Raw genomic sequence first — 23,204 nt, 5'->3', positions numbered from 1 at the left:
TTTTATTGAAAGACATTTCGAAACATTTCACCCGCTGGCCGCTGGTACTTTCACTTTTGCGCAGAGACCGTTAAAATGTCCTATGTGTCTAGTTTTGATAATCCGCACAGATTTCAGTTGACGATTCTGTTTAAAGTTATTAATAACGAAACATGAATGAATGAGAAAGAAAATAGCAGGATGTGCTTTATATTGAAAAGAAATATTAAAAGCGCGATAAGTCGCGAAAGAGAACTGAATTATACTGACAGGATGATGTGCACGCGCTCCGAGCGCAACACGGACAAGCAGTCTTTGTCTCAATTGCGCGCCTAAACGGCCAAATAAACACAGAAATATTTCAAAATGCCAAGTCGAGTATTCCCGTAAACACAGTAGATGTAAGTAGGCTAGGCCTACTGTGCATTCTCTCTCTCACACACACGCACGCACACGATGAGGATTTATGCTCATCAGTTGGTAACTCAACTTCACAGTGAAAGCCCTCCACAATTAATTCCATATTGCAACTTATTTATTGTTTGCTGAATATATGTTTGTTTTTAGTTGCATGGACCTAATAATAACTAGGCCTACTGTTGAAATTTTATTGAAAAAAAGCACGTTTTTAATAATAATATTATAAATTAACCCCACCCCACGATATCATCGTAAACATCGTTAACTGTCAGTTTAGGGGACATCGCCCAACCCTAAACCCAGCATAACGAGTTCAACTGCTTTGCAACATGGAAAAACATGACACCAGCCTGTTGATTTCTGCTCTGTCACTGAGTGAGTCAGCCGTTTTACATCACAAAAAAACACATTCGTTATTATTTATTATTTATATGTAAGCAGAAACTAGCATGATGCTGCATAATATGATCTGTAATGTGTTAGCACCAACATCCAATGACTTCTGTTGGAAATGTATTTTGTTGCATAATAAGTAGCCTAGGATTGTATTTACGATCAACAGTCACGATGCTTTTGAGAAACACAGCCGAGGCTCGAAGCTTTATTAATATTCATAAAACTGTGTTAGTTTATTCAACTGTTGAGTTGCGCCCGATGTCAGCCAATCAGAGCTCTGGAGCTGTTGTGCGAACGTCACGTTTTAATTAATATTCATGAGTAGGAAGACTAGGTCACGCCCCTCCCTCAGGTACATAAACACCTGTCAGCCGTCAGCTGAGGATCAGATCAGACTCACCCGACGAGCGGATGGAGTCCGGGCAGCTTTCAGGTAATCTATCCGTGTGCAAATCCACGGCAAGTCGGCTAAAGGAAAGAGATCCTGTAGTAGGGAATAGAGGAATGCTTCTCTTTAGATGTTTTTTATGTTTAGACAAATATGTACGTTTTTTTTAAATAAGAGATTGATAGTAGGCTAAAATGATTCTGTTTGAATTTATTCAACTTGACAATTGATCTACGTTATTCTTAACATTATTAATGTAAAATTAACTTTTTAAAAAAGTTAGTGGAAAAATGGAAAAGTTAGCATTTTCTGCCAAGACTGTTAAGTTTGCAAACCTTTAACCTGAAAACAAACAAAGCAATGCAATATGTAATTCAAAATAAACACCTGTAAAAATCAATAGAAAGAAAAGGTCTTGATATTAACACTACATTTGTTTGTTTTTTTGTTTTTTTGAGTGCAAAATACTAGTGTTATATACCAATACATTTTTTTAATGATATTTTATTCATATGTTATATGCTATGTCCTCTGTAGTGGACAGGACTCAGTTGTTTAAAAAATAAAATGACATGAAATATGCAAAGGCAAAAACAATGGGATTTTTTTTTCAATCACCAATAAATTTGACCAAAGATAAGCCCTGAATGTGCTCTTTACAGGACGCCCAGATTGTGAAATGTGACATGGAAGGTGTCGGAGAAATTCACTAAAATATAATGTCTGCTACAGTGGACAAAGGTCTATTCCTGGGTCTCAGGAGTAGGCTAGGTTATGTAATCGAAGGAATCAAATATACTTTATAATCAAACAGTGTAATTTTAGTGACCTCATCTGTCGACCTCACCTGCCGGTGAATTGCAGAGCTGTAAACATATCCACATCACTATTCAGATGCTTTCTGAACGGCTGTTTTCTGTCATTTTTTGTGTGTCTATTGTGTTAATGTAAATGTAAAAATGTAAATCTAGCCGTCGCTCTCAGCGTCGGGATGATCGTTAATGTAGGCTATATCGCTGCAAAAGTATTTTAAACTTCTTTTTACTTTTAAGAAAAGAACGAAAAAGATCTTGGGTGTCTTGAATCACGTTCAGTCTCGTGTGTGTAGTGTGTTACTTACATGTGATGTGTGCGAGCACATATTTATAGTTCACTTAACGGCCACCGGTGGCGCTAACAACAAGGGTTTCTGAACTCTACACACCGACCTGATGCCCAATCCATATTTACAAGGATTTATAATGTGCTGACTGAATATTATTCAAACACATGTTCTTTTAGCTTTGAATTATTGTTTAAAAGTTGATTTGACCATTGCACATCATTAAAGGCGGCTATATCATGAATGATAATAATTAATCACATTAATATCAATCTCCTTTAAACTGCATGTGTGCAGCTGTGGACTCTGAGTGCAGGAATGAACTGGAGGAAGGGGCCGAGGATCAGAAAGTTACAGGTGTGAAGGATGGAAAGGTAGGAAAAGCTTATTTAAATTGTGCAAAATTAATTTATAAATATCCCTTTCCACTCCCTGTGAAAGGTTATTATTGATGCACAATTCTTCCTTGTGTATTATCCTCTCCAGAACCACCCCTGGTCATGTGACAGCTCTACGTCTTCCTCCGACAGTGAGGATGATGATAAAGACAAGAAGAAGAAGAAAAAGAAGAAGAAGAAGAAGCTGAAGAAGAGAAGAAGCAAGGTACTTTTGATTGCAAAACAAGAAAAGCACAGTGAACCCAGTATGATCCAGTATGATCTGAATTATCCTTCTACACTGTAAAAAACATTGTTGGTTTAACTTAAAGTAAGTTACCGGGTTGCCTTAAAATGTTGAGTTCATTGAAATTAAAAATGTTAGTTAATGCAATGAAGGAGATTGGTTTAGTCAATAGAAACTCAAGATATTATGTAATCTGAACCACATTAATGATCTAAATTGATTTGACAAAAGATAACAAATAATGAATTTTTTTTTACAGTGTACTGGTTTTATTTTAATATGAGACGACGAGATGCAGAGATGTTGACGAATTGCTTTTGTTCCTCACTTTGGATAAAAGCGTCTGTTAAATGCAAACGTGTAAATGACATTCGACACGTGTTTTTTGACATTATATGCTATTAGGGGAAAAACTGCCACACAAACACCCACAGAAAAATATGACGAGTATTAATGACACGTTCATGCATGCTTGTATCCGTGTTGTGCAATAACTATCACTCTCTCACACAGAAGTGCAGCTCATCTTCCTCCTCGTCATCTTCCTCTTCATCATCATCCTCATCCTCGGATAGTGACAGTAGTGAGGTGAGCAGGTTAATATGCTTGACTGGTCAATTTCAATTTCAAAACACTTTATTTGTCCCCAAGGGGCAATTAATGAGGCCATGTAGAGTCATGTAAACAATATACATAAAAACATCATACATTAAATAAATAATAACAGTGTGCACGGAATATATATTAAGAAAAATCCACTTCAAGTGGATACCAAAAAAAACTAGTCCATACCATATATAAGAATGAATAAATACGTAAAAATGTATGTATATAACAGAGTACACAAAAATAAAAAATAATATATATATATATATATATACAGTACAGGCCAAAAGTTTGGACACATTACTATTTTTAATGTTTTTGAAAGAAGTTTCTTCTGCTCATCAAGCCTGCATTTATTTGATCAAAAATACAGAAAAAAAATGTAATATTGTGATATATTATTACAATTTAAAATAATTGGTTTTCAATTTCAATATACTTTAAAAAATAATTTATTTCTGTGATGCAAAGCTGAATTTTCAGGATCATTACTATCAGGATCACAGTCTATCACATCCATCCTTTAGAAATCATTCTAATATTCTGATTTATTATGAGTGTTGGACACAGTTCTGCTGCTTAATATATTTGATGAATAAAAGGTTAAAAAGAACTGCATTTATTCAAAATAAAAAAATATTTTCTAATAATATAAATCTTCTTTTCTATCACTTTTTATCAATTTAACACATCCTTGCTGAATAAAAGTATTGATTTATTTCAAAAAAAGAAAAAAAAAATTACTGACCCCAAATTACTGACGAGTAGTGTATATTGTTACAAAAGATTTCTATTTTTAAAATATTTGCTTCTTTTTTAAATTTATTTATTTATTTTTTATTCATCAAAGTATCCTAAAAAAGTATCACAGGTTATGAAAAAATATTAAGCAGCAGAACTGTTTCCAACTTTGATAATAAATCATCATATTAGAATGATTTCTAAAGGATCATGTGATAGACTGGAGTAATGATCCTGAAAATTCAGCTTTGCATCACAGAAATAAATGATCATTTAAAGTATAATAAATTGAAAACCAATTATTTTAAATTGTAATAATATATCACAATATTTAAAAAAAATCTGTATTTTTGATCAAATAAATGCAGGCTTGATGAGCAGAAGAAACTTCTTTCAAAAACATTAAAAATAGTAATGTGTTGGCCTGTACTGTATATATATATATATATATATATATATATATATATATATATATATATATATATATATATATATATTAATAATCTCTAAAAATCACTACTTGAAGGGCCAGAGATGGTTGAGAATTTAAAAGCTGCACTGATTTTGGAACAAAGGTTGCCTCCGTCCTTTGAGTCCTACAACATGGACAGCGAAGCCGTCGCCCTGAAGAAGCCACTCAGAAACAGAGAACATGACATGTGAAGTGTCTTGTAAAGTCCGTCTATGGTCATGCATATTTACTGATCCGCCACCCAATCTAGTGCACTTACAACAAACACACACGGCTTTGCTGTCCTGTGATTTACTATAGTAAGAGCAAATTAGGGCTTAAAGTGCTTGAGCAATCTGTGTTTCTCACACACACTGAGGACATGAAAGTGTGTTTTAGTGTAGAGATTTCTGCTCTCCCAGAATGCTCCTGTTCTCTATAATGCTGCCAATCAGACGACAAACACGACATCACCTGCGGTTATTATGGGGAACTTCAGCTGTTTCTAACAAGAAGCTTCAAAGCAAAAACAGGAACGGTGTGTTTAACCAGTTTCTACACTCATTTGCATTCTTTTGATGATTATAAAAAAAAAAAAAGGTTCAATAAAAAATGACAAAATATAGTATTTTTTCTCTTTGTTGTTTTTTTCTTTATGTTGTTCCAAACCCATATGACTTTTGTTCTTTTTTATCAGAATATTTGTGCTGCACACACACATCTTACCTGTGTGTTCAGCTGAAGAAAGAAAGACAGACACACACACACACACACACACACACACACACACACACACACACACACACACACACACACACACACACACACATCTTACCTGTGTGTTCAGCTGAAGAAAGAAAGTCACACACACACACACATCTTACCTGTGTGTTCAGCTGAAGAAAGAAAGTCACACACACACACACACACACACACACACACACACACACACACACACACACACACACACACACACATCTTACCTGTGTGTTCAGCTGAAGAAAGAAAGTCACACAGGTTTGGAACAACATGAGCACATGATGACAGATTTTCACTCCGGGTGAACTTTACAGGCCGTGTTTATTTCCCAGTGTTTCGCTGTAAAGGAAGGGAAGTTGAGTGAGTCACGGTGTGTGATAAACCACAGTCACGCTCGCTTGTGTAAAACAGGATTTGTTTGAGTGTGTCTCATGGCTGCTGTCCTAATTATGAAATATATGTGTGTTTACCACAAAACAACAACATTTACATCTTTTTCATGAATTATCTGGGTCACGCTCCCAAATTTACTCACTCACACGCTCTCCTCAACAGGATGAAAAGAAGAAAAGGAAGAAAATGAAAATCAGTGAGACAGAAGAGCCGGGGATTCTAGAAGAAGCAGGTGAGACGCATCATAGGACAGGTGTTTCATTGTGTGTGTGTGTGTGTGTGTGTGTGTGTGAGAGAGAGAGAGAGAGAGAGAAGTTTGAAACCTGATATAGACATTCATTGCATCACATCTGATTCATTGGACAGACAGACACAGGTAGCAGGTCATCTGAAAATTCAATACATATAGAAAATAATCATGTTTTGTACAGCAGGGACTGCAAAACCTTGTCCACCGAAGCCTTTTGGCCTAAAATATTCACTTTAACCCTTTCACTTCTACTTCAACATTAACAACACATTTGCATGTACACGGTTCTCTGGTCACATGACATGCAGGTAAACGGTTCTCTGGTCACATGACATGCAGGTAAACAGTTCTCTGGTCACATGACATGCAGGTAAACGGTTCTCTGGTCACATGACATGCAGGTAAACAGTTCTCTGGTCACATGACATGCAGGTAAACGGTTCTCTGGTCACATGACATGCAGGTAAACAGAAGCTCACAAACCTCAAGGCTCAGTTTGGGAAAGATTGACAGTGTGCACCCTGAGTCAGTAGTGTGTGTAGAGCAGGAGTGTATTATTCTGAACACAGCTGAAGTGTGTAAAACAACACAGTCCTGCCGCTCTCCTTCAGTGTGTGACGTTTGCTCTCTCTCTCAGGACTGGAGACACACACTCAGATCACTCTCACAGGAGACCAGACGAAGAAGAAGACCGACACAGTAAATCAATCTGTCTCTTCTGTGGTGTTGTTGTTTTATTCATATTTTGAATTAATTTTTACATTTTTAGTCATTTCATTGTGTGCTTTTGTCATTTTATTCTTTTTTGTTTTTTAGTACTTATTTATTTCCAGCAAATAATTGTATTGCTTCAACTTTAGTTTATTGCCAAGGCAACATTTCAAATTTTCGTTTAGTTTAAGTAGTTCAACTAATATTTTTATTTTATTTTATTTCAGCTTCATTTCAATTAACATAAATGTGTTTAACAGGTTTAGTTTTAGTTAACGATAATAACCCTGCTCTATTGTTGAGCAACTTTTTCTTTTTTAATGGCTTTACTTTTTAATTTTACGGATAATATCTCACATTTTGTTGATTGCCTCGTTTTTTAGTGCATGATTAATTTTGCATAATTTTCCCAGGATTCAACAGACAGTGAGAATGAAAAAAAGAAAAAGAAGAAAAAGAAGAAGAATGGCAAGAAGAAGAAGAAGAAGAAGAAGAGGAAGAAGATGAAGAGAAAGGTATAAAGTTCAGGGGGATTTTTATTTTAACAGCATCTGAATCTGAATCTGAAATCTCTGTTTCTCAGGATTCCAGCTCATCTTCCTCATCTGACAGTGAGGATGATCACAAGAAGAAGAAGAAGAAGAAGAAGAGGAAAAAGAAGACCAAAAAGAAGATGAAGGTACAACAAGAAGCATGTTGTGTTTTTAGTGTGTTGTATATTTGTCCTGAATCGTCGTTATCCAGCGTACTAACTTCCCCCTGTTCTGCAACATGCATTTAGCTTTACATTCAGTTTTACAGCTTGAATCACGTCCAATCGTATAAGGAAAAGGTATATAATAATTTGGTGGAATTTTTTCATACACTAGCCCCAGTGCGAAAAGCATATGTAACGTTTTCCTGTCGTGATTACATTCACTGATTCATTGATTGCCTTCATAGGTTAAATATATATGAAATAAAGGCCAGCTAGAAAGAAGTGGAAGTGGGCGGAGCTTACGAGCTCTTTTGGCATGTGTTGCTTGTTTCGAGTCTCTGATTGGTGGAATTCTCTGTACAGCATCATGGGAAATGTAGTTTTTCACTAGGAATTCCACTGTTAAAAACTATTATTTAAAAAAATAAGTTAAATAATCCGGGCTGACGGCTTCAATAGAAGTATATACCATTGATTAACAACCTCACAGTTGGTCTGTCTGTAAAAGTTTATAAGGTAATGTTCAAAATCAATTTCCCTATGGAGGAAATGAATGTAGTTTTTACTCTCAGAGCCCGACGGTTGCCGTCGTCCGGTGTGTGACCCACTTTAGTTTAATGCAAGTTAAACATCCTCTACTTTCTGTGTCGCCGTCTGTCAGGAATCAAGCAGTTCTTCCTCTGACAGCTCCAGTGAAGATGAAGAGAAGACGAAGAAAAAGAAGAAGAAGAAGAAAGACAAAAAGAAGAAAAAGAAGAAGGTACAATGAAGGAAGATGTGATGATCAAAATGTGATGATTTCCAGAACTTTATATTTAAATGCAGACAGAAAGGTCACCATGAAATGATCCAAAACATTAATTTAGGAAATCAAATGGGACCAATTAGAATTTCATGTTTAAGATGTGTTCATGTGTCAGTGTGTCGAAAATACTCTTACAAAACATGAGAATGACTAAGAAAAGATTAAGGCTCAAAAAACTGAGTCGTGAGTCACAGTTATAGTCATTATACATGAATCAAAGTGTGATATTGTCCGACACTAACGACTGCTGCTTTAATTGCCGTACAGTGAATCTGTCAATGATAGACACAATATGTCTGACTCACTTCTCTCTATGACTCAGCTTTAAAAATAGTTTAAGTTCAAAGTGTTAAAATCAAATCGAGCTCATTATAAGATGATGCCGTTTGCACAGGACTCTGAGGGAGAGAAGGACAAGAAGGTGAGAATATTAGTCAGGAGAATTCAGTCTCCGTTTAATCTCAAGTCGTGTGGGTTTGATTTCTGTCTGTCGCAGGAGCTTGAGCTGGAGCCGGAAGACGACTGTGTGACTGTCGCTTCATCTTCATCTGGTGAACTGCTTTATTTATTTATTTAGATTTTAGTGGAGTTTAACCCTCCTCAGACATTTGAGCTCTGTTGGTATCCGTCTGTCCAATGTGTCCCAATGAAAACTGGAGGAGAAAGAGGGATTCAAAAACTTTTTTCCCACAGTCATGTATTTATTAAAATGGTTTTTATGAGCTGGAAAATAATTAATAATATTTGTATTACTTTTTAATGATATAATAATATTATTTAAAATGTTATATTATATTAGTATATATTACTTAATTATATTATTTAATATTATATTATTACAAGTTTATTAATTTAATAAAATTGTAATATATATCTATGTTGATCTAAACATGTGAGTCAAGGTTATTTAGTTAAATAAAACTAAAACCATAAAAAACTTTTTTTTAAAATAAAATAATAATATTTACTTTTATTTCACCTGGTTGTCAAAAAAACTGTCTATCTATCTATCTATCTATCTATCTATCTATATTATATATATATATATATATATAAAGCAATAACTAATACAAATAGCAAAAAATGACATAAACTAATAATAAAATGGAAATGTGTTGATCTTAACGTGTGAACAAACGTAACTTAAACTAAAACTATAAGAATAATTTTCATAACTTGACATAAATAATAAAAAATTACCTTAATGTACTAAAATAACTAGTACATATATGTATCGAGAGCATATATTTATATAGTATGTACATAACTAATGAAAATGACCAAAAAAAACTCAAAATTGCTAAAAAAAAATATAACGAAAAACAAAATTCAAAAATCGAATTCAAAATATTCAAAAAAATATAATAGTATCTCAGTGATACTAAAATAACCAGGGCTGGGAAAAAAAAAATCACGATTCACCTAACTATTGCATTTTTATGCTAATTTTTTTTATGAAATTTATGATTTTTTTAATTACAGAATCAATATTGATTCATATTAAATTGCTTTATTTTAGTCCTTGCTAATAGACTTCCTCTGCAAGTTACCTCCTTTATTTCAGCAGAGGGCAGGGCTCGACAATCAGGACTGCATGAAAGTTTATCATTTGCATGTGTTTTTAAGCCTTGCCCAGTAAAATGAAGACACGAAAGAGAACGTCTCGGTTACGTCTGTAACCCTCGTTCCCTGAGTAGGGAACGGAGACGTTACGTCGGATGACGACGAATGGGGTTTCGCCTAGAAAGCCTATCACCTTCGAGTATAGAAAACGAGCCAATGGCAATGAAATGCCATGGGTCTGCGGAATTTGCATAGCGTATCTCCGCCCCACCCTGGGGGTATATAAGGAAGTGCGCTGGCAACATGCAGATATGTCTTCGCTGAGGAGCCGAGACTGAACTCAGGCGTTCCAGCGATACAGCGGAAGTGGCAGGGAGACGTAACGTCTCCGTTCCCTACTCAGGGAACGAGGGTTACATACATAACCGAGACGTTCCCTTTCGTAGTCACTCCGAGTTACGTCGGATGACGACGAATGGGGTTCCCAGTGTAATCACGCCACCTCTCGACTGTCTTCCAGTGCCCTGCGTAGGTCTGAGCTCCCTGTCGTGAGACTGGCACGGACGAAGGACTCTTACTTAACACAGGAATACCAAGGTACACTGGGAAGCATATCTCAGTGGAAATATGCAATCATGCCCAGCCCGAAGGGGGGGACTTGGAATACACATATGACCCCGGGGGGCTGCATATGGAGAATCACTGGGGTGTCCAGCCGCAGGTGGAATATTTCAACCCCAGGGGTGGCAAGGTGGCTTGCCGAGGGAAAGACACATGCTCAGAGAGGCTTACAGTGGAAATACACATGTGGGGGTCGCCCAGAGGGGGAACCATGCACATGGAGGAACCTAGCCAAGCGCGAAAGCTGCCGGTGGCAAAACTCTGCCGTTGACATCAACAGTGCTGGAGGAGACTCAGGGCTTATGAGGCTCACCTGAGGAGAATATCGCACGTATCCCGTCCGAGGAGAGGAATGGCGAGCAAGCGAAGACACCTGAGCAGAATCTAGTACCGGCTAGTTGAAGCGAGTACACGAGAAGAAACTGGCTCCACTCGGAGATTGTAGAATCTCGCGAATGTGTTAGGTGTCGCCCAGCCTGCAGCTCTGCAGATGTCTGTTAGCGAGGCGCCATGCGCTAGAGCCCAAGAGGATGCCACACTCCGGGTGGAGTGGGCCGTCACACCAAGGGGGCATGGTCGACCTTGCTGCTGGTAAGCCAAAGCAATGGCGTCCACTATCCAGTGAGACAACCTTTGCTTGGAGAGAGCCTTTCCCTTCAGCTTCCCACCATGACAGACAAAGAGCTGGTCAGAGGTCCTGAAACACTGCATTCTGTCTACATAAGCACGGAGGGCGCGTACTGGACAGAGCAGTGCCAAGGCTGGGTCTGCCTCCTCCAGGGGCAGCGCTTGCAGGTTCACCACCTGGTCTCGAAAGGGAGTGGTGGGAACCTTGGGCACATATCCAGGCCGGGGTCTTAGGATCACGTGAGAGTTAGCCGGCCCGAATTCCAGGCACGCTTCGTCAACCGAGAATGCCTGCAGGTCCCCTACCCTCTTGATGGAGGTCAATGCAACCAGGAGCGCTGTCTTCATCGACAGGAACTTAAGCTCCACTGATTGCAGAGGCTCAAAGGGAGCACTCTGCAGGGCAGTTAAAACCACTGAGAGGTCCCAAGAGGGAATGAGAGGAGGGCGAGGAGGATTCAGTCTCCTTGCTCCTCCCAGTAACCTGAAGATCAGGTCGTGCTTTCCAACGGACTTACCTTCAACTGCGTCGTGATGTGCGGCAATGGCGGCAACATACACTTTCAGGGTGGAGGGAGACAGCCTTCGCTCCAACCCCTCTTGCAGAAAGGAAAGCACGACACTGATCGGGCATTTCGTGGGTTCTTGTTGTTTTGAAGAACACCAGTTGACGAAGAGGTTCCACTTCAACGCATAGGCATGTCTCGTGGACGATGCTCTAGCGGAAGTGATGGTAGCCACCACCGCTGGTGGTAGGGTACTCAAACCTGCCTCGTCCCGTCCAGGAGCCACACGTGGAGGTTCCAAAGTTCGGGACGAGGGTGCCATAGGGTGCCCCGTCCCTGAGAAAGCAGGTCCTTCCTCAGAGGAATTGGCCAGGGAGGTGCTGTCGCGAGGAGTACTAGTTCTGGGAACCAGGTGCGGTTGTGCCAATACGGGGCAACCAAAATTACCTGCTCCTCGTCCTCCCTGATCTTGCGCAAGGTCTGCGCAAGAAGGCTCACTGGGGGAAACGCATACTTGCGGAGGCCCCGCGGCCAGCTGTGCGCCAGTGCATCCGTGCCGAGCGTGCCCTCGGTCAGGGAATAAAACAGGTCGCAGTGGGACGAGTCGTGGGAGGCAAACAGATCTACCTGTGCGTCCCCGAACTGATCCCAAATCAGCTGAACCGACTGGGGATGGAGTCTCCATTCTCCAGGGAGAGGCCGAAGCCGAGACAGCTCGTCGGCCGCACGGTTCAGGTCTCCGGGATATAAATGGCTCGAAGCGACCTCAGATGCTTCTGACTCCATATGAGGAGGTGGCGGGCGAGTTGCGACATACGGCGGGAGCGTAGACCACCTTGTCGGTTGATGTACGCTACTGTCGCGGTATTGTCTGATCGGACTAGTACGTGCTGGCCCCTGAGCAACGCACGGAAGCGGTGCAGGGCAAGATGTACAGCCAGCAACTCGAGGCAATTGACATGCCAAAGGCACTGGGGTCCTGTCCAGGAGCCCGCGGCAGCATATCCATTGCACATGGCGCCCCAGCCCGTGGTGGAGGCATCTGTTGATACAACAACATGCCTGGAAACTCGTTCTAAAGGCACTCCGGCCCGAAGAAAACTGAGGTTCGACCACGGAGTGAAGGTCTGACGGCAGGTCGGAGTCACTGGGACTAGGTCGATCGCTGCAAACCAATCCTGCGGCCGCACGCATTCGAAAATGCGTTTGGCCGTGAGCATCTTGAACGGCATCCTGTGAAGGGAGCGGTTCAAGACCCGCAGGTCCAGGATTGGTCGTAACCCACCGGTTTTCTTCGGTACAATGAAGTAGGGGCTGTAAAAGCCGGACTTCATTTCGGCAGGAGGGACAATCTCGATGGCACCCTTCGCCAGTAGGGTGGCGACCTCCGCTCTCATGACAGGGGCATTGCCACCGACCATAGTGAAGCGGACTCCCCTGAAGCGGGGAGGAGATCGCGCGAACTGAATCGCGTAGCCGAGCCTGATGGTCCTCGCGACCCAGCGGGACAGTCCGGGAAGCTCTAACCAGGCTCCCAAGAACTGTACCAGCGGGGTCATGCGGACCACAGACGTACCCTCGGTGGTGCAGCGAGGCGGAATGACCGGCCCAGGCGTGGGTGGCATAGCGACCCAGTGCAGGGGCACGGTCATTAGCCGCGCCCTGCCAGAGGAGGCCAGGGGAGGACCAGCGTCCCACGGTGGCGTGCTCTGGCAGGGATCTGGCAACAGAGGGGGACGAGAGTGGCGAGGCTCGTGAGCGGCGCGCACTGTCATCCGAGAACTCTGTGTGCTCAGAGATGAGTGTGTCAGTTCTGTCTTTAACCACATTAGGGTGCTGCCCGTCGAGGGACGAGCAGCGGGAATGGGAAAACCAAGGATTCTCCCCCGGCCCTCCACCGGGGGAAGGAGCGGCCCTGCTACCGTCTCCTGCACAGAACTGAGAGCCATCTCTGAGAAGCCCGTCTCAGGAGCGCCGCTTGGCCTGGTGTTTAGCGGGGTGCGGGGCTGGAGGGGGCTGTGACGCCTTCCTGCGGTTTCCTCCACGACGCGGCCCGGGTGAAGACTGCTGCTGGGGCCGTGCGGGAGAGGGGGGGACCACAGGAGGGCGTCCTTGGCGGCGAGCGGACTGAGGCGCCTGTGCCGACGGCTGGGTGGAGGCAGCAGCGGGCCGTCGGGGCAAGACATGTTTGAGAGCCTCAGTCTGCTTCTGGGCAGTCGAGAACTGCTGGGCAAAGTCCTCGACTGCCCCGCCGAAGAGGCCAGCCTGGGATATGGGGGTGTCGAGGAACCGGATTCGCTCGGCCTCCCGCATATCAGCCAGGTTAAGCTACAGGTGTCTCTCCTGGACCGTCGCCGAGCGATCGCGGGAAGACAAGGGTGCCTTCCAGGACCTCGTGACCTCCTCATGCACATCCGGGAAGAAAGGCATTGGGGTTGGACGCTGACGGGGATCAGCGGCCGCACCCAAAAACCAATCGTCCAACCGCGAGCGCACTGGACCGGGTGGTGGAGACCACTCGAGGCCAATGGCCGCGGCTGCCCAGGAAAGCATGGCCGTCAGCTTGGGATCAGACTCGGGCAATGCTGGGACACCCGAAGGTGGCAGCACAGCCGAATCGTCACTTCCCAAGGACTCCTGCCCACCTTGTGATGCAGCGATTGACATTACATCTTCCTCTGGAGCGCCGAATGAGACCCGCGGCAAGTCAGAGGACTGTACCGCGGGCTCATTCGGAACACTCACGGGTTGTGCGGTGCAAGAGGGAGGTGTGGAGCGTGGAATAGTCGGCGCTTTGTTCCACACCGTAACCTTCAGGTCACCCTGGCCGCCAGCCGAAGTACCAGCTCTCGTGGAGCTCGTAGATCGGGGTGCGGGTGAGGGGACTCTCACTCGAGAGAGATCATTGAGTCTCGACCGCAACCGTGCGATGGGCATGTTCGTGCGATGGGCATGTTCCCGCAATGGGAACATGACTCATCCACAAACGCTGCCTTAGCGTGATCAACGCCCAGACACACAAGACAGCGATTGTGCCCATCAGAGTCAGAAATGAGTCTACCGCAACCAGAAGTGCACGGGCGAGGCATCTTTAAAAAGACATGCCGCGTGCAAGCTCTTTTATGAAAGGAGATTTCTCTGCAAAGTGTTGAAGCGACCAGGGAGATGAACACACACACTCTGGCAAATCACTGCACAGATAAGCAGGGAATGTGCACTCGCTGGAACTCGCTGTCACACCAACACCTGGAGAGAGGCTCGTCTCGAAGACAATAGAGATGATACTCAGGATTTGGCTGTGCAGTGAAGTGATGAACTTGGCTCCGAAGCGAAAACATATCTGCATGTTGCCAGCGCACTTCCTTATATACCCCCAGGGTGGGACGGAGATACGCTATGCAAATTCCGCAGACCCATGGCATTTCATTGCCATTGGCTCGTTTTCTATACTCGAAGGTGATAGGCTTTCTAGGCGAAACCCCATTCGTCGTCATCCGACGTAACTCGGAGTGACTACGAAAGGGAACTCAGTTTAATAGTGTGAGAAGTTTTGTGTGCGCACATCCGTAGCGTGCCGAGAAAGCCGCGTCTCAGACAGCGTGCGAATACTGAATTGAGCTCTTTCACGTCTTCCTGCACTTGAACGGACATATCCACAAAATTACATCAAAAAGTGCCGGTCTCGTTAAGTATCCTAGTAAACATAGGGCCAGATTTACTAAACAGGGCAAATTAACGTGAGCGCGCAATTCCACAAAAGTTCAGATGGGAGTGGAAAGTTCTGAGCATGATCTACTGATGACGCGCTAATTAATGAACACAGACATACATTTCCATAATGACAACACAATCTACCAAGATTAGCATCTTGTTTAAGACATGCTGTTTTGGGTGTTAAATAATGGCGCAAACACCAGGAAATTGACGAGTGCAAACCATAGTAAATCAGCTTTAGTGATTCATTTAAATACTCTCCTCTCATAAATACTGCGTCTGAAAGGAAACTCCTGCAAATGCTTATGCAGTACGATCAGCCTTTCTTTAGTAAATCCTGACAGTATTAGTATTATAGTCTTTTTAACGCCAAAAGAGGGTTTGCACTGGCGATAACTGTTAGTAAATCTAGACCATAGTCTGAAGAAATAAAACATGTGTATTAGTGGTGGGAGAAAAAATCGATCCATCGATGCATCGCGATTCTCTCTCCAACGATTCTGGATCGATTCTGAGAATTTCAGAATCGATTCTGAGCTTAGTTTTTTACCAGATGTGCGATGACGCTGAGTTTGCTTTAGAAACACCCGTCTTCTGCTTGCTAACAATTCCTCACACACGCACACAACTCGAACCTTCCGTAAAATAATCTTTCATAAAGTTCGGAAAGGTTGAAGCGAATTACAAGGACATTCACAGGCTTCATTGCACAGGATGCACTGTGAGAGACGCGCGCTTGTTTTGATGTTACACTTAAAGTGTGCTGTCTCGCCCGTCTGTATTTTCCTTACAAATGCTCTACGAAGTCATCATTTATGTGGTTTGGAATGCAGTGGACTTATATATTTAAAATATGAATCTCACTAACAGAAGGCTGCTTTCAATTTTAAATGCTGACGCACGCTTTGTTTGTGTACGAGACTGCTCGCGCAAGCGGCTGTGCGACTCCATGTAAGTGGTTTAATATACTTGTGCAAAATGAACGTAAACACAGCCAGTTATGTCTTAAGGGATTAAACGGACAGGACAAACCACATTACTTCTTATATTTCAAAAGAGATCCGAGCGTGAATGCAGCTTAATAGATCTCCCGCAGTCTATGTCATAGTAAAATACAAAAGTACGATGAAGAAAAATCACTCACAGTTCTTGAATGGAAAATGTTCAGATAATCTTAAATACTGAAAGCACTCTTTGTTTGTTGTTTGCCATGTTTCTTTGCTCCTCTTTATTATTTGCTACTTGCTTGTATGGTTTGAAGTTATATAAGTTTAAAATTCTTAAAATACAACTGTTTTAATGATTTTTTTTAATTTGTAATTATTTTTTAAAAAGTACTTAATTACTTATGTAAACTAATGAATTAATAAGGGGGGAAAAGTAGATAAAGAATCGATCTGGAATCGGATCGTGACCTCCAGAATCGGAATCGGATCGGATCGTGAGGTGACTAAAGATTCCCACCTCTAATGTGTATCAGTATATTAGATCCATGCAGCTCTTAAAGTGACAGCAGCCTAATAAACTTGCTGCTGTCTTTGTGTTAATGGTAATCAAACAACAAAGCACACAAAAAAAAAAAAAATTGTAACTTTAATAAGGATTAATCTATATTTCATTTATAGAGTGAAGACTATGCAGTGCTATTTTTACATTTGATTATTCATTTTCTCTACCTGAAAATTACTGTTAGATTTACCTTTTTAAAACAGTGTTTATTTTATCTTACGAGTGGACACGAGAAAGTGAAAAATAGTGTACGGAGAGATATCTACATATATACGACCTGCACCATCATGTATAAGTGTGTCATTCAACTTTTCCTCATGGTCTAGAGCTAAAAAATAAAACAAAATCGCAATGCATAGCAATATCGAATCGCAATACTTAAAAATCACAATACATATCGTATCGACAACCAAGTACCGTGATAGTATTGAATCTGGAGATAGTTGTATTGTCTCAGCCCTAAATATAACCCTGCGAGTGAGGATTGTTTCAAAGCTTCCATGGTGGTCACATGACTCATGCGAAAGCAACTTCCTGTCCTCTGCAGCACTTCCTGCTGAGTCTGCTGGCTTGACCTCTGCCCGGGACGATGTCCGTATGTCTGATGATGAGGGAGCGGATGACAAACAGAAAGACAGAGAAGTAAAGAAAAAGAAGGTTTGTGTTGCTGTCATGAACTCAGATGCACGTCTGACCCTTCGATATGAAATATTAATGAAGGAATGGTTTATTTCATTAGTGTTTTCTCAGTCACAGCCAGAGTAAAAATTGCACTTGCATATTAGCTTAATTAATCAGAACTTTGCTAATCATCATTTTTATGCTCTAAACTCATTACATCTGACATCTCTGTCTCTCAGAAGGAATGTAGTTTGGACAGTGATGATGAGAAGAAGAAGAAGAAAAAGGAAAAACGCAAGAAAAAGAAGGATAAAGTAAGATTTAAGCGTCATCATAACTGCTAACTACATCTAAGCTACTAAATCACATTTTATTGATGGGCTGGTTCATAAGTTACATACGCAAAATGAACAAAGACAGTAAAGGCTGACTGATGTAAAATAGTGGATGATCAGTTAAATTCTGCTATATTCTGAACTGAACACATTCTACAGTTAAACTAATGATATATCACTGAATAGGTATTATCGTTGATTTTGGGGTTGATTATTGGTGTATTATTTTTGTGAAGTTGACATAAAATGCTGTTTGTAACCCATGTTTTTATCTGATGTGTTTGAGTGGAACAGGAAATTCAATGTTTAAAAGAATGGGACTTTATCCAGTGTGAATTGGTTCGATTGTGAAAAACCAGAAAGACAAGAATAGAGTTGTAGTTATTACATTCTGGTGACTCTGAGGGTATTATTGCTTTAATAAACCATGTTGGCATGCTGTTTTTCCCAACAGGATTCCAGCTCCTCTTCGTCATCCGATAGCGACGATGACATGAAGAAGAAAAAGAAGAAGAAGAAGAAGAAGAAGAAAGTAAGGACAGAAACTTATCAGTGTTTATTGGATTCATTCTTGTTCCTGAGGTCTAAATCGATCTGCCACAGTTTAGATGTCATTTGCTTAGAAAATGAATGTAAATGCACATTAACCTCTCAATCCTCAGGTTTCATCATCTTCATCATCAGACAGCTCCTCGTCATCCTCTGACAGTGAGGATGACAAAAAGAAGAAGAAGAAGAAGAAGAAAAAGAAGAAGAAGAAGAAGAAGAAAGTGAAGGTCAGAGTCATTTAAAATATGTAGTTTACTGTAATTTCACACATGCATGTGAAAAGAAAGTTAACATTAGTAAATGCATCAGCTAACAATGAGCTCATGACATGCAGACAAATATATATATGTATTCGTTCACTTGTTTTAGTAAATCTTGGCCATGATTTAATCATTTTTTCCCCATTTTAAGTAAATCATGCAGACAATATAATACTTCCTTTCCTCTTATTGATTTACATAAAAAAGGAAATTAATTATTATATCGTGGCCATGATTTAGTAAAACGAGGGATTGATATACTGTTCATATTTTCCCCGCATGTCATGTGCGTGGATTCGATAGTAAAAATATTATTGAGTCAATATCAGTTTATTTAATTTTGGGGGGTTTTCCTCAAATACTTTCTACTGTTTCATCGAAGTAAAATACAAGCCTTTTCTTTTATTGTTTAAGGATTCATCTTCATCATCGAGTAGCTCTTCATCATCATCTGACAGTGAGGATGACAAGAAGAAGAAGAAGAAAAAGAGAAAGAAGAAGAAAAAAGTGAAGGTCAGCATGTGAAAAGAAAGTAAAAGTACAATTTAGTAAATATCAGTTTATTTATTTAGTTTTTTGGTTTTCCTCAAATGTTTTCTAAAATTCACAGTAGGATTTTAAAGTAAAATACAAGCCTTTTCTTTTATTGTTTAAGGATTCATCTTCATCATCGAGTAGCTCTTCATCATCATCTGACAGTGAGGATGACAAGAAGAAGAAGAAGAAGAAGAAGAGGAAACAAGTGAAGGTCAGATTCATTTCTGTAGATTTACTGCACATGTGAAAAACACTCACTGCTCTTTTCTTGCTTCATAAAGGAATCATCTTCATCATCAAGTAGCTCCTCGTCATCTTCTGACAGTGATGATGAGAAGAAGAAGAAGAAGAAGAAGAAGGAGAAGAAGAGAAAACATAAGAAAAGGAAGAATAAGGTATGTGAACAGTTTTTTCCATTTAAGACATCATTTAACCCTGTGATAACTAACGCCGGGTTAACCTCAATAAGTCTGTGAATAAGTTGCTCTCAATATTCAGAAATGATTAGCAAACATGAACTAAAAGGACCTTGTTGTAACCAATAATGTTGGTCTTAAGACGGGATTATTTTCTTGAAATCTGCCATGGCTTCTCACACTAATGCATGAGTTTGTTCATTAATGTGAGATGGTTGTATATTTTAACTGAACCTCTCTTATTATTCCTCTGTAGAAGAAAGCCAAAGCGGATGATAAGGATGGAGAGAACACCTCGCAGAAGACAGAAGGAGAATCCTGGGGTTTGGAGTCTCTCAACTTGACAGATAACAGTCATGGATCTGAGATTTCTCCGTCTCTGGACGCCTCCAGCTTGAGCGAAGCCTCACAGAAGAATAGTATGGATTTTATCTTACCGCAGTTTTAAAGCAAAAAATGCCCGCGGTATAGCGGTAAACCGCTTTTAACCTCAACCCCCCTCCCCCCACCCTCCCCCCAGTTTTTTTTTTTTTTGTCTGCGACGTCGCGGCTGGAACAACAAACATGGCAATGATAATCTCAGGTACTGTTTATGTGCTTTATTTAATATTAAAAGCATGCAATGTGACTTTGAATATCATTTAGTGCTCCAGCTTTGTAGCTGAAAAAACAACAATGGATAATTCACCTCAGATGAAATTAAACAAATGGAAACAAAAACTGTGAACATACAAGTGTATTCTTTGACAAAGATTGTTTTAGTAACTCAGTAGCCTATGTATTTTTAATAATGTTTAAATGGTGTAATATTTGCGAATTTGATTATGTAGCTCCTTATCCATTTTCTTGCAAGTGGCGTCAAGATTACTCTCTGGTGCTGTGCACTTGCCGCGACTCTGCGAGGGTTGACAAACGCGGTCTTCACGTGAGAGAATTGTGTTAAATAAGCACGCGCAATTAAAAGCTGAGGTCCTGCTTTTGGGGCTTCAAATTATAGGCTATAAAACATTTGCAATATAATTGGGAGTCTGCACAGGGTGTTTATTTTGAAAATGACCTTTTTTTTTCTTCTTTTTTTTGGTGTGGCTTGGACGCGGCGTCCGCCGAAAATAGACTAGGCGCCTATATTTAGCGAAGCGGCACGGAGAGACGCTTCTGAAACGCGCCGCGTCGTGGCTGGTGTAAACACAAGCATTGACTAGAGTGGGCGCGATCAGCTCCGGTAGCCGCGTCGCAGCCGTAATGCGCCACAGAGTGTAAATAAGGGGTTATAGTCAATAGCCTACGAATGGAATGTTATTAGTCATGGAACATTGCGCTCCCCAACTTGCGAAAGGTCTGATTTGCTCCATCTTTTGATGATAAGTTTTGCATGTCATTATAATCAATGAATCCATGTCATTAGACACAACTTGAACACATGTGAAGGCCAGTGTTTATTTAAAAAATAATAATAATTTGCGGTGATGACGGTGGCGACCTCAGACCATAGCTGTCAACATTGAACATTGAAAATGAGGGAGATTTCCCGGAATCCATCCCCAAAATAAGGGATTTTTTTTTTACACGATTCTTACCCACAAACTTCATTAACAGTCTGAAGAGTTTATAACTACACAATATATATTAAAGAATTACAGACCAATGGATATGTTTAAAGTGCTTTATTTATGAACAAAGTAAACATTACTTACACATTTTCATTTGCTACAACGTGTTTTAGCTTAATGTTGAGAAAGAGTGAGAAAGAACTCAAAGAATTGGTGGTTAATTCGGTGATTTTGGCCGTCGGCGTCCTGATCCATCATCGCACATCACACTCATCTACTCTACTCTCCTTGATCATTCGAAATTCACTTCCCGATACTTTTTCCCTCTTCCTCGCGCCCGCGCCGCTGCCGTGACTGTCTTCTTCTTCTTCGATAGTAGCCTAAGCTACTGTCTGTATACTGCCACCTGCTTTACTGGAGGTCTAGCAACCCAAGTGCAAGCCACTTCACAGACACAGATAGTTGCGTGTTCTGAGTCAACACAATCAGAGCGTAAAAATACGGGATATTTTACGGGAAAATACTAAAACGGGAAGACAGCGGGAAAAGAGCTAAAATACGTGAGAAACCCGGAAAAAAAGGGAGGGTTGACAGCTATGCCTCAGACCTGCGGTAGGTGTCACGTGACCGCGGTATTGCGGTAATACGGTAACCGTCCCAGCCCTAGTTAACAATGTTCTAATTCACACTAGAAAACATAATTCATGATAGAAACATGCTAGCAACATTTTATATCATGTTAGCAATGTTCTAATTCACACTAGAAAACATAATTCATGATAGAAACATGCTAGCAACATCTTAAATCACGTGTTTTAACATGCTAGCAACATGCTATATCATGTTAGCAATGTGATCATTTGAGTAGAAACATGCTAGCAATATGTCAAATCATGTTACAAACATGTCAAAAGATAGCTTTGTTAATTTACACTAGAAACCTGTTCTCAATCATCCAAGAAACCTGTTACCAGTGTGCTAAAAGCATGTTTGCAGTGTGTTAAACACCCTAGCACCCTATCTATCTGTCTATTTTCTGTTAGACTTTATTGCTTTCAAATCCTTAACTTTAAGCTTTAAACTTCAAACTACTTGAAAATGAAAACCTTCAAATTTCAATCTCTTAAAACTTCTTAAAACTTTCTGGTCATCAAAGTTTGCCTTGACAAACTTTTATCTGTTTATAATTTGATGAAGTGATGAATATTCACCAAAATTATTTTTACTGTGGTAAATATGCATGTTTTCCAGCTTGCACTTTTTGTCATGGTGTTTGGAAGACGTTAAGAAATTAAAATATAATCAGTTAAAAGTTTTGAAAATCCATGTGTTTGATAGAGGTTGCAATTATCAGTCATTAATGTTGCTGTTATTGTGAGATTTCTAAATGCTGCACACTTGAAATAAACACATCTGATACTTTAACCCAACAGCTGTATCTTGCTTGCTGAAAATATAATTTAAATCTAGAGAAAACATGGCAAAATTAATTCTGTATTAAGAGTCATGGGCCGTTTTGATTACGAATGATACTAATAAAATCTTAAATCTTAAAAACTTCATCTGAAAATGGTGTTTTGTGTCATTCTGTGATAATAAAAAATACCTGAGAGTGTTTGTGTCAAGTCACCTTCATTTATATAGCGCTTTTAACAATATTGTTTCAGTGATAAGCAGCTTTACAGTGATAATTGGAAATTAAAGTGACAAAGATTGTTTGGCTTTACAGCAGATCTAGAATAAAGTTAGTTTTGATTGATTCACTTCCGTTGCAAAGATCATTTGTTATTAACTTAGGGGCCGCTAACACACACCGTTCTAACCATAGATATATATAGAGACTAGATGCCCTATTGGCCGCTGGGCACTGAGAAATGCGGCCGCCATCTTAAACCGGTCGTGTTCCTAGTTTCGTTGCGTGGCAGCAGTTAAGATGCTAGAGCACTGTGGAGTATTTTCCTGTTCTAATCGGCGGACCATCGCAAATAGGGCCCGGGGGATTACTTTTAACATTACCGTACTATTGGTTGTATTTTGTGAATAGAATATTACCAGATAATTGAGAAGGAGCAAG

At 40.6% G+C, this 23,204-nt stretch overlaps 2 protein-coding genes across 10 annotated transcripts; one reads left to right on the top strand and one right to left on the bottom strand.

Annotated features, from left to right (window-relative positions):
* Positions 1-346: 346 nt before the first annotated feature.
* LOC309506027 (uncharacterized protein) lies at positions 347-22,692 on the top strand. Of its 9 annotated transcripts, none has more exons than XM_082179556.1 (18): positions 347-1,228; positions 2,583-2,659; positions 2,772-2,888; positions 3,423-3,497; positions 6,022-6,091; positions 6,747-6,808; positions 7,234-7,335; positions 7,404-7,499; positions 8,179-8,277; positions 8,819-8,873; positions 17,410-17,519; positions 17,726-17,797; positions 18,273-18,350; positions 18,481-18,588; positions 19,021-19,140; positions 19,283-19,375; positions 19,446-19,559; positions 19,837-22,692. In XM_082179556.1, the coding sequence occupies exons 1-18, from the start codon at positions 1,207-1,209 to the stop codon at positions 20,026-20,028; spliced, it is 1,662 nt and encodes a 553-aa protein (XP_082035682.1). In that variant the 5' UTR covers positions 347-1,206; the 3' UTR covers positions 20,029-22,692. The 9 variants fall into 9 exon arrangements, with proteins under 9 accessions (XP_082035682.1, XP_082035683.1, XP_082035681.1 ...); XM_082179557.1 differs by having other exon boundaries at positions 350-1,228; positions 17,723-17,797; positions 19,283-19,369; XM_082179555.1 differs by having other exon boundaries at positions 351-1,228; positions 17,723-17,797.
* Positions 10,891-12,278, bottom strand: LOC309506029 (uncharacterized protein; the record flags this gene model as incomplete). Its single annotated transcript, XM_082179566.1, has 2 exons — positions 12,144-12,278; positions 10,891-12,073 (listed from the first exon to the last, which is right to left on the bottom strand). The coding sequence occupies exons 1-2, from the start codon at positions 12,188-12,190 to the stop codon at positions 10,891-10,893; spliced, it is 1,230 nt and encodes a 409-aa protein (XP_082035692.1). The 5' UTR covers positions 12,191-12,278.
* Positions 22,693-23,204: the final 512 nt, after the last annotated feature.

This window comes from Leuciscus leuciscus, assembly GCF_965113295.1.
Source record: "Leuciscus leuciscus genome assembly, chromosome: 9".
NCBI classification, from domain to species: domain Eukaryota; kingdom Metazoa; phylum Chordata; class Actinopteri; order Cypriniformes; family Leuciscidae; genus Leuciscus; species Leuciscus leuciscus.
The sequence above is the reverse complement of the archived record's forward strand: the minus strand, read 5'-3'. Positions and strand labels throughout refer to the sequence as shown.